The 17,472-nt window shown below is 37.3% G+C and overlaps 1 protein-coding gene across 4 annotated transcripts in view; it reads right to left on the bottom strand.

The window, feature by feature from the left end:
• MID1 (midline 1) overlaps positions 1–17,472 on the bottom strand; it is a 350,223-nt gene that overhangs the window by 127,663 nt on the left and 205,088 nt on the right. For 3 of the 4 annotated variants that reach the window (XM_044988836.1, XM_044988757.1, XM_044988916.1), the window contains exon 2: positions 8,664–9,379. In XM_044988836.1, the coding sequence (XP_044844771.1) occupies positions 8,664–9,323 (660 nt within the window). In that variant the 5' untranslated portion in view covers positions 9,324–9,379. Of the gene's footprint in view, positions 1–7,675; positions 7,898–8,663; positions 9,380–17,472 lie in introns of those variants that run through there. The other variant, XM_044988997.1, reaches the window with a different exon arrangement.

Raw genomic sequence — 17,472 nt, 5'->3', positions numbered from 1 at the left:
AAATGCCCTCCTCTTCCACTTGCCTCCCTCCTTTCCCTTCTCTTTTCCCTCTCCCAATTCTCATTTGAGTATGAAACCATTAGAAAAACAGCTAGTTAGACAATATCAACATCAATTGTCCCAAGGTAGCTTGCAGATCTAGTAGGGGCAGACAAAGGTCTCTCTCATGTTCTCTACCCCAGTGACCAGCAATAGCTTCAGCTTCTGATTCTCTGTTGGACTGAGGTGAAAGTGGGTCTGCAAATTTGGCCTCAGGAGTTGCTGGGCCAGGAATCTCCCAGCTTCAGATGTCTAAGAGTGGCTCTTGCCACTGCTTCCCCATGGAGGAAGGAACAAAAGGCTATATGTTTGTACGGTGCCTAGCACTGTGGAGTCTTGACCTAGTTGGTCTCTGCAACTTCTTCTTCCTCACTTTAGACCCATCAAATAGAATCTGCTCTATGAGTCCTCTCCCTCCAGAGTGCTCTGCCAATGCCAGATCCTCCATCACACCACATGTAAATATGTTTTCGTTTATTATATCCCACAACTACTTCTTGGGTCGGCCTCCTTCAGTCTTGGTCTGTTAGAGTCTCTTGCCCACATAGTTGTCAGGACTGAACTTTACATGGCCAAGTCACCTAAGTCTGCACCACTCCCTCATTTTTTGTTTTGTGTGTATTACTTTGAGCACGTCTCTAACATACACATTCCTTACATGGGCTCTCTTGCTTACCCCTCTCATCCATCTCAGCATTTACATTTCTGTAGAACAGATAACTTGCTCATGTTTCTTCTTTGTGGCCGAACACTCAATGCCCTACATTAAAACTGGATGGAGCCCCATTTTATAGACTTTCCTTTTAATCATACTATTATTTTCCTGCTGGTCTCTGCAATATACATTTTAAATAAATAACAATAATAATCTCCCTTCCGTAGATTCAGGAGCAGCTCCTGCCACTGCTGAGCATTCCATGGATTCCAAAATATCTAGTTGGCTATTACGTAAGTCTGAGGAAAATAGGATGTGAAACAGGGATGACTGCATTATCCACAATTTGGAGGAAGGGGAGGCAGCACAGATCATGTATATTTGCATGAGGTGCTACCATTTTGTTAATAAATATAAAATCTGGGGAAAAGATGTACAGAACTGTTTAGAGCAAAGGAAACAGCAAGGAGTTTACACTGCAAAGTTTTTAATCTGCTTTCAAAAAAACTGGTATGTCTCGCACGCCCAGAAAGGGCATCTCACACCCCCAAAGGGTGCGTGCACCCAGGTTAAGAATCACTGCTCTAATGACTAGAACACATGAATGAGAATTGATGATCTGTTGGTAATATTGCTTGATGCATATGTCAAGTTCAGAAAATGTGAAGAATAAAAAAACCTAATGGTCTTAAAAATCAATTTAATCAAACCTGAGACAACAAACATTAATATGCCTTAAGCATAATCATATGACTATTGTGTTGCATGATTGCAGGGTACAGTTAGTGTTATATAGCACTCCTACAGTGCTTTAACAGGTTTTGATTTTTTTTAAAAATGTTTAAACTTAACTTTGAATTTCCCAGGCTTGTAATGTTTGCTTTTAGAATACTTACAACACCCTCGCAATTATTTTTACCCTTAAATTTTTATCAACTCCACTTTAACAGTGTTTTGTCTGAAGATGTATTTGACATCATTTTAATTTTAACGAATAGTTGAATTTAAAATAATAAGGTAACAGGGCTACTATGTTCATAAAATATACACATACTTAAAAAATGTTACTACTCTCCATCTCTATCACAACACATCATCCAACCACTAAGCATTTCCTAAACTTACCATAACAATTATTTCCCCTTAACCATTTACTCTATTTCTTTTTTAAAAATTCATTCTATTTTAATTGTGATATAGTTATTTATTATTTAACCACATAAATCCCCGTCCTTCCTAAAACATCTCCTATCCATTGTGGCTCCTCATCACCATCTAACCCTCTCAACCATCTGAACGGATAAGGAAGATGATAATGCCAGATGAGACTATCTGATGGTCTTCTCAGTAAACAATTTCATCTTGTTAAAACTTTGGAGGGATTTGGAACAACGCTAAGAGCCCCAGGTTCTGGGCTAGCATTACGGCAAACTATTAAAGACACTCTGAACCAATTACTTAGTCTAGTTCCCCTGGAAGCTAGAAACATATGAAGGGAGAGTGTAAGACTATATTATAGTATAATCTGTACCATTTGTTAGTTTTGTTGCTCTTTATGAATAACCCACGCCATCAACAAAACATTTTTTTAAAAGTTACTTTGGGGCTAAAAGTGGGAAAAAAACAAACAATAATTCCAAATAAATTGATGCCTTTGGAAGTCTTGCTAAAGCTTTGTGAAATACACAATAAAATTTACAGCGCTGCTTGTTTGTTTGTTTTTAATTAAGTGGATTCTCAGAAATTATAATAAAATATTTTAAAAGAGCTTAATTGAACTTCTAGAGGACCTTTTGATACTATTGTTCTTCTCTGTGAAATTATAGTATATAGTCATATGAACTAGTCATATCAAACATCCTCGGCTACAACACAAATTCTAAAATTTACTTTCTAAAGAAAAAATACTAAAAAGGTTGTTACCATAATTAAAATGTTATACAGTCCTGCTCCTCTCCACCAAAAAATTCTGAATCAGGAGAACAAACAACAAAGACTTAAGGTCACACACTAAAACAAAGGATGTAGGATTAAAAAGAGGATTCTCATAATTGTATAAGTATATTAACATAATAAATTAGTGTAGTGAGAGATGGTTATTCCATTTTTTACCGAGGTTACACACTCTTTGTAGCACAATAATCCCTAGAACACAATGGCTACACATATTAGTTTTATTTTTATTGTCTGGGTATCGGCACACTTCAAAGAGGCCAGTCTGATTATATGTTTTGATAACATTCTATACAAGTAAATGTGACTAAACATCAATGGAGACACCAAAAATAATAATCTATAGAGTAGAATACACAATTTTTAGATTGGGCGATATCTAATGTAACAATTTATTCACTTTATGTATGCATATATTGTACCTAATTTATGTACTCTAACAATTTTTATTACACTTGTTTCATCTAATTTCTGAAGTTAATGTACGGAATGAACAAGAAGCTATTGAATTTCAAGTTTCCCTAGAACACATTTTGCCAGTTTTAATATAATACTTTTATTAAATACTAAAGCTGCATAACTTGAAAAAAAGGTGACAACTGGCTACCGCTCAAAATCATTCAATACTAAGCAAGCAGGACGAAAATATTCAGTCTTGTAAAGTTAGTTATAATTTTTTCCACATCCTTCATACAATATATTATGCTCACTGACAGATTGAAAAATTGATCCTATTGAGAAAGGCTTTGTGTGTTTCTTCTAAGGCCATATTCTTTCCTAAATGCATTAACTACCATTAAGCCTAACGTTAATAGAAGTTACAAAGATACAAAAGGGAAAATATATTCATAAATATGAAAATCAGCAACAGAAAAAAATGTTTTAAAAGGATACATTAATCAATGCTGAGTTAGAAATCCATTACATCCATAAATGTGCTACTAATAACCAAAAGTACATTATATATGAAATGTATATTCATAACATGTGTATGTAATTCACACACACACTATATATATATACATATATATATATACATATATACATATATATATATATACACACACACACACACACACTTTATACACCCCCATATGTATCTATTTACATGCACTGTGCATTTGTATGCGTTTGTGCATGTGTGTAAATATGGATATAACTAGTACCTTGTATGTATATTACACACACACACACACACAGAGCACATGTAGATATTACTAGTATCTGTGTGTGTATAGGTATTGATCTACCCATACATACTATTAATAGATGCACATAATGACGTACGGTCTGATCCTGGAAGCACATACTCGTGTAGTCAGCAGGACTATTTATACGAGTACAGGTTTGCAGTGTCAGACCCTGATGATATTACAATACATTTGCAACCTGATTAATGATCAGTCCATAAATTAAAAGTAATACAAAAAGGAAGTAAGGAACACATAGCTGGACTGAAAAATTCAGCATATATTGTACCAGAAATCTCTACAAAGACATTTAAATATTAAGGGTTTTAATCTCAAGTTTAAAACAATAGGGATAGATGCATGCATTGTTATACTCTATTTATAGAAGCTTTGGATTTGGCAGAAGACCTATCATAATACGCTCAAAGTAATTTTGTAAGATGTAACTTTGATTTTCTCAGTGCTTAAATATTTTATAGTTGCTTCCCACTGAACAATGTTTGTGAGCACTAAGCTTGTTAAAGTAAATGGATTATTTTCCCTGTGTCCTGATTCAGATTAGGAAAAAAGAAATACATATTTTTCATGGATTCTGTCACAAAATCACCACACCAAAATGTGGATTTTGATTATAGTGTTGTCTATTTTTGTAATTTCTTTCCATGAAAAAAAAACAACAAAAACCAAACATAATTTAAAGATCCCTTTTTGTTGGTGTACTTTTGGAAGTAAAAATACAGAAAATGTTAATGAAAAAAGCAACACTCTTGCAGTTACAGAATTCTACTCTGGAATCTGATCTACACTTCATAAACATGCCTAACACACTTCAGCATTAATAAGAATTACACAGACATATTCAGGGCTATAGCAGACCCAACAAAAGATATCTCCTGATTAGGTAGTATGAAAGCCCCCGCAAACTGATTTCACACTGCATGGTGTTATGGGAGACATTGCTACATGAATGTTATGGACCAGATCCTCAGCTGGCGTAAATCTGAGCAGCTCCATTAACTTCAACTGAGCAATGTTTATTTACACCATTTGAGAATCTGACCCAAGATGTATTTTTTTTCCTTTTTTCAGGCCCAAATGTAACGTTTATTAACTCAAAATGAACATTAGCTGACTATATCTGTCTTACATTTGTCCACCCACAACATTCGCTCTCACTCTAAAACTTTAGCTAATGTTAACTTGTGTAGATACAACTATATGAGAATCTAATTTTGATTTGTTTCCCTGAAAAAAACTGGTATGTGTTTCATTCCATTGCTCCAAAACAAAAAGGAAAGGATGAATGTTCATTGAGTAATAGAGATTCGTTGCATTCATGAAGGGGGTTCGTTGTGAGCATTTGCTCGAACCCTGTGAACCTCCTGTTAATATTTATAACACACTATACATTGTTTATATACCAGAAGATTAATTTTAAGTTCCACTACAAAGTTAACACTACACCATGTCATATAAATTCAATATATTACTGACTTGTCCCCAGTTTTTTTATTATACACATATATGTGCCCTACTTTATTAATTATTATTAATTAAAATAAACAGAAGATTTTTCATGTAATCCTATAACTAAAAATACTATAGGCCTACTGCTGTAAGAAAATGAGTGCCTTCAACTCACAGTGGGGCTGATAAAAGATGAAAGTACTCAGCACCTCACAGGATTCAAGTTACAACTGTCAGGGCAAAGTGATTTAAACTTTTAGTTCTTGTTTCCAGAGCTTCACAATGACTATTACATTGACTGTTAAATCCACTCTAGCATGCATACCTCAGCCAAGTGTACCAGAACTCTTAATTAAAGAGCTTCATTTTTGCCACAAAAGGAGCTAGATTGTAATGGCATCTTTTGTCCCGTGGTTAATGAAGGATGATATATTGTTTAAATAATTAGCAACACTGCTGGGATAGAATGCAAGTAATTAGCATAGTTTGACACCCAGAGCTACATACTAAAAACCAACTAGTTGCTGTTGGTAACATCAACACTATGTTGATTTTAAAAAGCCTCCACTGAAAGAAAATGTCACTAAAGATATGGTGTGTGTTGTTTTTTTAAGGAAATGTATCATTAGAAATTTATGAATGAGTCCAGCGATTTTACAGAATAATACATGGTCATTTTTTTCAAAAATCTTTGTATCACCAAAAATCTTTTTATTTAAATAACAGTATTTTCACAACCATCAGTTTTATCCATTTCTTTTAGTTGACATTTTAGTTTATTAAATTTTACATTGAGCTTATTAGCTTCTACACATCCATGTGGATGAAAGTCACCATATAAACTCAAGACCAAGATCCTTCCATTCTTAGTAGCAGTAGTGTAGCTAGACTGACCTAGTATCTATCTCAAAGGTCAATATTACCTTAATGAAGGAGACAACCAGAATTCAAGAGTGGATTTGAAACTCTTGCTTGTCTGATAGACAGCAGAGGCCAGATCTTCAGCTGATGTAAACCCACATCACTCCTTTTATTTCAATGGAATGATGCCGATTTACATGCTGTAGATCTCGCTCTAGGATTTTAGCACATAAAATATTCTCAGTCTCTGGGAAAAAAAGGGTAGGGAAAGAAGGGATAGGGCATGGTTTTCAAATAGCCTTGCTGATGGCCAGAGACTGGAGCTTTGATCTGGAAAGAAACTACCTGGCCTACTACCCCTCTACCTAGAGTGGAGTGCAGCACATTGAGGGAAGGATTATATGAGGGGAATGGCAGCTCATGATAAAGTAGGTACCAAATGGCCTTGATACAGGCCTGTTGTTATCTGACAGAACTATCCGTGGGAAGAGATCAACCACCTGGTAGGACTGTTAGGGCCAAGGAAACACATATTTAGATATCCTGTTACCTTGGATACAAAATGCCAAAACATTGTAATACAATATGTAAAGAGAGAGAATTTTAGCTAAAAAAAATAATTTTAGTAGGAATTTAAACAATCATTTGCACTATCATTAAAGCAGAATAGCATCATATGACAATCATATACTCTACCCACTGCATTCATGTTCACAACCAGAGCTAGCAGAAAACCTAAGCACAGTACAAACTAGCCTGGCTTTAAATTTAATTTTCCAAGCTATTGGTGATATTAACTCAAAGCTATAAAGAAAGGAGACAACTGTTTTTAAAATGCTCTATTTAGGCTTACTACATCTAAATAAGTCAAAATGTGAGATATTTCCTAATTGCTTATCTTGAGATATTACAAAATATACTTACCCAATACTTAATTATGGCAGGTATTTCATATTAAATAGTGCATTCCAATCAATGGACAATAGCGGTGTAACAGTTCTAATTAGTCTATCAAATAGTAACTTTTCATTAAGCCGATTATTGGGTTTTTATATCCACATTATATAATACTAAATGTAAAATATTATCAATCATGACAAAAAAATCTTATATTTATCAAAGAATAAAATTGTGTAATATGTGTAAAAATAACTTCATTATTATACTTCAAAAATATACTTCATTATTAAACAAGAAATCCTTTAAGATTTAAAAGGAAGCTTTCAGTTTCAGCCAGATTTTCTTTCCATTACTATTCACTGTTTTAATATAATATGACTTTTTTGTGTGCATGCACTCATATATAAACATAAGGATTTTGTGCATATATATATACATATATACACATATATATATACATATATACACACACACATATATACACACACACATACACACAATGAATGTTATTAGTATGTATTTTGAGACAAGACCTCTAGTTAATTCAACCTATTCTGTTAGTTTCTTGCCATTGAAACCATTGTATGCAGAAGAAGAATGCTCTTTTTACCTTCATACTCATGATCTCTCAGTTGTAGTCTTCTTTTGAAATAACCAAAGCTGTATTTCCCTAAGGAATGGGGATTGGGGTTCCTGAGGGTCTTTCTTTCTTATTCTGCTCTGCAGCAGCATGCAAATCTGGTAACTAAAAGATCCTGGGCTCAAAGAGGTATAATACATCTCTACTTTCTGAGCTCTGTTAAATTAAGTCCATGCTGAAACTGGAGAACATCCAGAGAATGTGTGTTAGCAATACCGATACTACACTGAAGACATTCTGCAATGGAACACAGGACTGTCAGAGCAGCATTGTTACCTGATAGGATAGATGCCATTTCACTGTGGAAGCGGCCGGGGGGGGGGGGGGGGGAGCAGAAGAGGGAGGAAGAATCACATAACCAAGGGAATGTCACAGGTAGCTCTGAAACAATTTCATTTTTGTTTTCATTTCTATGTCTTATATAAGTGTGGCTGAATGCTGTTGCTGGGAGACTCCTGAAGACAGCCCTTAAATGCTTTCCCTGCTTAGCAGTGATGAAGAGGGATTTCAAGTTGTAAGCAATTGTGTTAAAAATAATCATCATCAGAATATTCAAAGAATGTCTGAAATTTCAATCATTCAATGTCCATATATATGTATATATACACTCACGCCTGTATACACCAGTCAACATTAAAAACTTACCAGTCACTATGGATAATGCTTTAGGTAAATAAAAAAGTTTACTTCAATATTTGTAGCATGCTTGGTATTCCCTATGGTAAGTATAGGGAAGTTTAGATAATACTGAGGTAACTTTATCTAAGGCAAATTAATTGACACCTTTTCAAGAACAGATATATATGTGTACGTGCATATTATATATTAATTACAGACTGCACTCCTACTCATACCAATCACTCACCAAAGGTGAGAAAACGTATTTCCCCATCATGCAACTAAGCTTCTTTTCAGACCCCGCTTGCTGGGCTACAAGGGGTGAGTAGGTAAAACTAACCTTTAATTTGTCATAGCGCTCGCTCAAAGCTGCCACCTGATGATCACGATGCCGTCCAACCAGTTTACACAAGGCACAGATTAACTGGTCATCAGTCACGCAGTACATGTTAACTTTCTCGTCCTCATGCTCTAGACACATTAATCCTCGGATATGAGAGTCCGGAATAGGCTCTATCAAACGGTGGCCCGTGAATGGCTTCTTGTTCGGGTGAGTCGCTTTCAGGCACTCCTCGCAGTAGGACACCTCGCAAGTGACACAGGTCTTCACTGCTTCCTGGGCAGGGTCCTGGTCACAGAACTGGCAGAGAACTTTTTCACTGGATGACATGCTGTTGCTATCAAATGCCCGCTCTCGGCGGGTTTCGCTAGGAGAATTGGGCCCACTCACTGAAGCTTTCTGAAATCTGTCGATAATATTCTGCAGGGTGACGTTGCGCTTCAGTCCGTCTAGACCACGTTGATTGAGAGTGATGACATAACGACAAGTAGGGCACTGGAAGGCAGTGATGGATTCCACTGATTCGTTGGTGGCACAGTGGGAGACCAATATGCGATGCGCACAGTTGAAACAGAGGCTGTGAGCGCAGGGCAGCAGCAGTGGGTCCTCAAACAGCTCCAGACAGATAGGGCAGGTCAATTCCGACTCCAGTGTTTCCATCTTCAGGCAAAGCTTTCCTGTGTCGTCAGCGAAATCCAGGGAAGCTGATCGGCTATCTGGAAACATAACGCAAAATTCGATTAGGCGAGAGAGAGCAAAAGGGGTCAGCCACGGGGGGTTGTCAAGTTTCGCCACTGGTACTATCAAGCCACCACAGCAGACAGAAGAGCTATCTAAAGTTTTGAATCTGCATAGGCACGTCAAGGTATTTAAAATTGTACTATTTTGTATTTAAAAAACAAAAACAATTTAAAAAAACATAATTGTACTATTTTGTATTAAAAAAACCCTTGTCAGTTTCTCTATCTTTAACATGAGATTGAGGGCAACAGCAGATGTTTTCTGGTGCTTTTGAATTATTAAAAGCCAAAAATAAGACCTTCAAACAGCAGAACAACATATCACAGTAAAAATAGATTCCTGTTGCAGAAGCGGCTTTCTGCTTTGCTAACCTACTGACAATTTTTTAATTTCTGTTTTGAAGAGCAGAAGAGCAAGGATAAAGCCATAGCATTATAATAGATAATCTAAAAAACTCCTCGTTGCATCTGTACTTCACATTGTCTTAGATTACAAATTTTAATTAATGTTACATTCATGGTACATAAATATACTGGGTATATCTGTCTCCCTATATATCCTATGTGTGTATGAATATACATGTAGTGCAGTGTGTATGTATATACACATGCAGTAGAGTACATAGGTGTATACAGACATTCTTGAAAATATATATATATACACATAAATACATCACACACATCTCTAATACAGTGTATACGTACACATATACACAGCAGCAGCAGCAATGGACACAACAGAAATATCTAGAGAGATTAGGCAAAATATAATCTGGATATCTATTTTAAAGAGAAAATATTTGCTCTGCACAAATTTCAAATGAGCTTGACCTAAGACATAACATGAGCTTCTGGAAGATCATTAAGCTAAAGTAAAGTATCTGTGGTTTGTTTAGTTTAACAAATTTATCTTGGTGTGTGTATAATCTTTGTTGTTACAATTTAGAAGGAAAATAGACTATCGGCTGAAAATACTCAGTTTAGTGGTTTATGGATCAGCTGAAGTGGATAAGGAATCACCAATGACTTTTAGATGGAGGGCATGGGATTTTTCAAGAAAATGCAGCAGTACATCCCTGGAAAGAGATCAACTGAAACTTCATTTTGTTTCCTCTTCTCTATTCAAGTTACAGGGAATGATTTTGAAAGAGTCGCCCTACGCAGCTCTCCCTGCCTAAGCTCTCATCAAGGCCCCATTGCTACTGCAAGCAGACAGGTCAGTGAAGCAGAAGCAAAAGCTATGCTTCACACTCACAGAGCTGTACCTCTTCACAGTACAATCTATTTAAGCTTTGTTGCTCATAACTGAGGACAGCTTCAGATGGCACAGCTGCATACTCTTTATACTGTAAAGTCATTGTTCAGTTGTGTGAACTCCTGCCTCCCTCCCACTTCCAAAAAAAAAAATCACATACAAATCTTGGTTCATTAAGGGTGAAGAGAGCCTGGTGCTCATTAGCAAGCTTGGGAACCAAATCTCTTTGAACTTTCTGCATTTCACTACAATTCAATTTGGGACTGCAGTTACAGTGACAGGAATGCTATATATAACCCCAATACAAACCATAACAGAACAGAAAAGTTCAACAAATGGAGGCAAGGTTCAAATCACCCGTTAATTCTTATTCATACGTGCTTTGTGGTAAGAGCACTGAGGCTTCAGTTCCAGAGATGTTTTTGCCCCTTTGCAGTCTTCCAGATATTTGCCAAAAACTCTGGAGATTTTTAAAATGCACTGACCTCATCACAAGTCTTAATTTTCAGGTCCACTGTGATGATGATCTTGGTTCAACTAAAGTTCACTTTGCCACTGTCTAATTCAGTTATAACTATCCATCAAATGCCAGAAATACATGCTGTTCCTGTTAAAAATTAAAGACCTGTTGATTTGACATGGGTGCAATGATAACCCTCCACTCTCACATCAACCACAGTCACACAGCACACAAAAGATGAAAGCATATTCTGCAGATGAAGAACAGTGTGTCTCTTTTCTTTTCTTCATTCACTGTTCCATGGAAGATCCAGATGATCAAAACCTCATTCATGCTGTTTGAATTCATTCCACACCACAACGGAATACCTCATCACCCATTTATCCTGCATTTTATATGATGAACTGAAAATAACAGAAGGGGATTTATGGTTGGCAGAAGCCAAGGTTTTAAGCTGGCAAACCTAATTGTTACTTCTACACTGGCATTTCTGTGAAAACACACTGACCTTCAGAGTTTCTTTCTGATAACTGTTTAGGATTTGGGGCTTCTTCCATGTGTCCTTTTATACATGGAAATCCCTGTGGCTCTGTGTGTGGCAGGTGACCTCCTTATCTCTGTTCAGTTGCCTCCTTGAAACATGTGGCTTTTAATGATAGTCAACTACAGATAAACCAGGAGGTATCTGCACCACTGATCCAAAGGTTGGAGATTACCCAGTGTTTCAGAAAGGTCTTTATAGACTATTTTGTCCAAGTCTGATGTGGGATCAGATGCTGGTACCTTTAGTCACACTGAATGGTAACTTACTCCTTGAGTAGCACTACTCAGTGAGAGTAAGGGCATCAAAATCTGGCCCTCAGATTGTAAGCTCGTTCAGGCAGAGACCTGTCTTCCTGTTTGTTCAGAGTTGAACACACTGAGGGAGCTCAATAAATGATACAAGTCCTCTTGTACCAAATATTGCTAAAACCTCTAGCAAAATCATCTGCACTGCCTCTCCTTTGCAGCTGCCAAGGACAATTACTTTTAATAACACTGCATTTTTATTACCACTGCCTCCGTGACTGAACCAAAACTAAATTAAGCTCTAAGAGGGACAGAGTATGCTAAAGACAATCCAAATAGGAGTATCTAACCAACTACAATCCTGCTATTACTTTACTATTACAATCCTGCTATTATACTTTCAAACAATTCAATGCAGGTCATGTTAGCAATCCACCCACAAAGTCTCTTAAAACCAAATGCCATTTTTCTCAAATTTTCATGTATAAGCTTTCATTTTCCTGAGATTTCTGGAAAACGTTTAACCACTTGAAATTGGAAGACTGCACTTTAGGACCAATTAAAAAACTTATGCCAAGCGTATTGTCATAGAAACAAAAATTCAGTATAAATGGCTTATTATAGATTCTGTTGTGGCTTTACAAAGCTGTAGTCTGTAAAATTACTGCCACCCAACCAGCACAGGAGAAACAGAAATAGGGAAAAGAACTTGGAATATATAATTTGGTAATTTCATAAATATAGAATTGCAGGCATAAAAATATCATTGCAGTGAAAAATACTAAGTTCTACTCATAAGAAGTAATTTTAGCAATAGACAACAGTGAAATAGCAAATGCTAAAACATGAATATTATTTCTAGCTGGGAAACCTACTTCAGTAAGAACTTAATGTAGGCCTGGCTTGACATGAGTAATTGGACAATGGATAAGTCGGGAATGTAAAGATGAGGTAAATAGTAAGTTGTACATGGACAGTGCATGGACAGAGCATGCCGCACAGAGATTAGTTCCTACAAAGTAACCAACCCATCTGATGCAACGTACAATAAATGCAATGTGAGTGATGTGTGAATGTATATAAAAGGAAGAGGTTTGCTGTGTAACTTTGGATATGTGGTATGTCCTATGCTCAGCCACTATGCTTGAATCTGATCCACTCAGTGTAGCTTTGCTGTATACCAGTGGTTCTCAACCAGGGGTCTGGGGCCCCCTGGAGGACCGCGAGCAGGTTTCAGGGGGTCTGCCAAGCAGGGCCAGTGTTAGACTCGCTAGGGTCCAGGGCAGAAAGCCGAAGCCCCATCTCATGACTGGAGTCAAGACTGCATTCTCGGGAAACTGAGTGGAAGAAATCTCAGGGAAAACAGAACACTTGGAAGTCTGACTCTCCTCTCACATAATGTAGTGTATGAAATATGGTGGAAATAGAATGTTGGCCTTAAAAGGTTTAAATGTCACTGAAATCAGTAACAAAACTCCCTTCCTATGACTTCAGTGGGCCAGGATTTGACCCATTGTTTTAAGACAAATTGAAGAACTTTGAATTGGTGATAACTCCTTTTAATTGCATAAGGAGAGCATCCTCAAGCTCCCCAGAAAAAGAGAAGTAAGAGAAATGGACAATTTAAACTGAAATTTGACTAATTTACTTTAGCTTGCAAGTATCAAGTACAAGTGGAGTACAGTGGAAAATTCTTCATTTATATGATTGTTTCATTACAATTATGATACGCAATATGATTTTATTACTATGTTTACTTTATTATTTCTGTGCTTTATCATTTTATTTAAGCTTGATTTAAACACACAGAGCAGGAGTATTATGATAAAAAAACAGAAGTCCAAGAAGAATGTGTCTTTGAACTGTATATTATTAGTTAGATGTGTATAAAATGCATTAATATAACTTCAGTAAAGAACTACATTTAAAGAGAAAATGTTCGTAGTGGAAAATCATATCTTTTTAAATCTCGTAATTCTACACATCTATTATTGGTCAAAAAGCCTAACACTTCTTCACTCACAATATCCAGAGCCTGTGCCATTAAAGTAATTAAGATTCTTGCAATTTATTTCAATGAGCGCATGATCAAGACCCAAAAATATATTCACTGAAGAGCTTGTAACATGTTCTTCTGGCTCTAGTAAGTATTTTGCAGCTATTATAGCAAACAGAAAAAAATTCCAGTGTACCCTACACAAGTGTTAGTATCCTCCTTGAGGTGACATTGCAATTAACCCCTTAAACAATTTCTTTAAAGTTACAGACCAACGTACAATGATAATATTGTACTTCTGAGTATTTCTTCTCTACTTTTCTTTGGTCCTGGGAGTGCAACAGCAATTAAATACTTTAAAGTCCCTACACATATCAAGAAGCTGAAACTCTTCCATCTTTGCAGGTAGATTTGATAACCGTCCTACCTTCCTACCTATCTTATACTCATCACCACAACATCTGAGTGCCTGTTTTTTTCACTTTAGCATTAACTACATAATAATGTCATTATTGCCCGATAATGTCATCCGCCATTTTGACCCAATAAACTCAGGACAAGACTAGGTATTGCTAATTTCTTAAGAGTGCTAATTTTATAACTGAGGTAAAACTATACTTAAATAATAGGCTAGAGTCTCTGATTAACCAAGGACACTTTGCTTCAGAAAGTCAATGGAGACTAACCCTCTACTGGAGTAAAGCTAGCAGGGTGGCTTGAATGCTTTTATATAGTTGCCCATTCCTCAGAGAGAGTGGAAGGAGAGGGTGTATCAGGGGCAAGATGGGGTAGGTAGCAATGTGATAGAAAGGATCTCTGCTACTCTTGATCCTCCATTGGCATAAGGTTCTTGAGCCAGTGGCATAAATAAGGGTTGTCCTTGAGCAGTCCTACACTGTGCTGAATCAGCTGCAACCAGCTGCCACTCTCCATTGTGTTCAAGTGCATGTAAAACTGTGTAACTTGGTAACAAACCGTATTTATTCAGAAGCAAAAAAAAGTGTGCTGTGCTGTATCTGGAGATTCTCTGATGTGTCTCCTCACTAACAAGTTTTCAGTTTTTCATGTGTTGGTGAATCAGATCCGAAATATACCCAAAGCCAAGGCCGGCTCCAGGCACCAGCGCACCAAGCAGGTGCTTGGGGCGGCCAACGGGAAGGGACGGCACGTCCAGCTCTTCGGCAGCAATTCAGCAGCGGGTCCCTCTGTCCCTTTTGGAGGGAAGGACCCACTGCTGAAGTGCCACCGATCGCAATCATGGCTTTTTTTCCGCCCCCCCCCCGCTGCTTGGGGCGGCAGCACCCTGCCCAAAGCAGTTTCCATTGGCATTTTTTCCTAGCAACATTTACTGACAACATATTGGCTTAGGTATACTACTGATTCTAGATTTCAGTACTGCAATGTCAGGACCCTGGCTGCAAACACTTACACGTGTCACCAGCACTGGAACCAGGGCAGGGGGTAAGGGTGCCATGGCCACCCCACTTTTTAACAAAAAAACCATATGCGCTCTCTGTGGGATATTTAAGTATTAATTCCTCTGCCACTTTGGCCTTGCCTCCCTGCTCCCAATTCTACAAAAGTTCCAGGTGCCCGAAGGGTCATTGTTCCCCCCTCCTTTAAAACCTGTCTGGGAGGCAGAACATTGTGACTTGGCCTGGTTGGCTGGCACCTGGGTCCCGCTCTGCACTGAGCCACATGCCAGCAGCTGGGCCCTCACCTGTCGGCTACCAAAACTACAGCGCAGGGTCCTCTTGGTGCCAGGAACCCGCTGGGTCTGGGAAGCAGGAAGGACCCGTCACCAGAGGGCTTTGGGCTCGTCAGCAGGGAGAGTATGTGTGTGTGGTGGGGAGGCAGCAGGGGCTCCGGAAAGATGGGGCTGGTGGGAGGAGGCAGAGGCTACAGTAGGGTGGGACTCGGGGGGGAGGGGGATTTGCTCCCCCCACTCTTGCAGTCCTTCCAACACCTGTGACGTGCTTAAATTCAATGGGAATAACTCACACATGTAAAAGCCATACAGGTACATAAGCATGCAAGACTGAGGAATTAGACATGGAACACCTGCTGATGCAATTTTTTTTTGTAGAAAGTACTTTCAAACTTTATATTAATTTTAAATTTTTTAAAAGGTCCTGATTATATAAATTACCATGTTATGTTAATCCAAGCATGGCAGTTATAAAATAAGTTGCAAAACCTTTATAGATACCACACACAAAGAATGTATTATATAGGAACTCTTTATAATGAACCTAAGCGAAATTTGGAAATGGAGTCAAAGGCAGAATTACTGTGTGTGTGTCTTCTAGTACTGACACAAAGTAGCATCATAATAGGCAATGTCTGTTTTTTAGGTTAACAGGATGTTGTATAAATGCACTGTAAAGTATAGTTAAGTGTTTACATTCGTGTCATAGAATCGGATATGGGCACTGAAAGAGGCAAGAAAAAAAACCCTGTCATCTGTAATTGATACATTTGGAATTTCTAGTACTAGCTCTGAAGAAAGAAAATTTATTTTGTAGTTTTCATTCTGCTGTAGGATATAAATAGAATCATTTTAGGGAACAGAACATGTGGCATCAGATTCAAGAAGTATTCCTAATGCTATTAAAGAACACTCACAACCCAATGTTTGCCTCTAATCCATTAACTACTTTCAACTTTTATATTTCAGACAACAGCGGTCTGTGATTAACTAGTGATGTTAATAATTATCCATGCATTTTATTACTTTGACATTGACATATTTTTAAAGGACTAAAACCATCCACATGGAGCTGATAATCAAAGCTTAAAAAATTATTCCTAGTACTTTGGGAAGAGAAGCATTCACCACATTAGGGAAAGCTAGTTGTCATTACATATAAGCCTCCGTTTACTGCAGAGAAAACTCTTCCTCATTTACATCATAAAACTGAGGGTTAATAAAACTTCAAAAGGAGAGTACTCATTCAACAGCTTCTGCCACAAGTGAATATGTCATATTTTTCATGTGAATATTTCACGATTCATACATTTTCATTGCCAAAGGAATAATTCACTCATGTCCACAAGTAAACTACATATGATATGTACATAATGTTTGTAACAGTTTACATTTTTTGGAACATTTAAGAGATGTTAACAAATACAGCCAAAGCACATCTGCCACACCACTTGTGGTTAAACATAGTCCTGATGGCATCATCCTGTCTGTGGAATGTCATATGTCAGTTACAGAACACATGTTCTAAAGGCCCAATCCTGCAAGTTGACATCAGCGGAACTGAGAATGCTCAGCACCTCAGAGGAGTAGAAAAACACTCAATAGAAAAAACACACATTCGTTTACCAAACTGGGATCTAATGATCATCTAGGAACTAAAATATTCTTTGAGCCTTACATTAAAAACTGAAAAAAAAATCAAGATTGGCCATATACAGTGAAGCCCCAAAGGGCTCATAAAATAGAATAGCGGATATATATTTTAATATGCTTCTGTACATTTTAAAAATTAAATGCTCTGATTGTTTTTTTTAATATTCATGTGTGTCAACTAGTTCTATATTTTTAGGTGTGTGATGCT

Source organism: Mauremys mutica, chromosome 1 (genome assembly GCF_020497125.1).
Source record: "Mauremys mutica isolate MM-2020 ecotype Southern chromosome 1, ASM2049712v1, whole genome shotgun sequence".
Taxonomy (NCBI): Eukaryota; Metazoa; Chordata; order Testudines; family Geoemydidae; genus Mauremys; species Mauremys mutica.
Note: the sequence above shows the minus strand (reverse complement) of the source record. Positions and strands in the feature narration are given on the sequence as shown.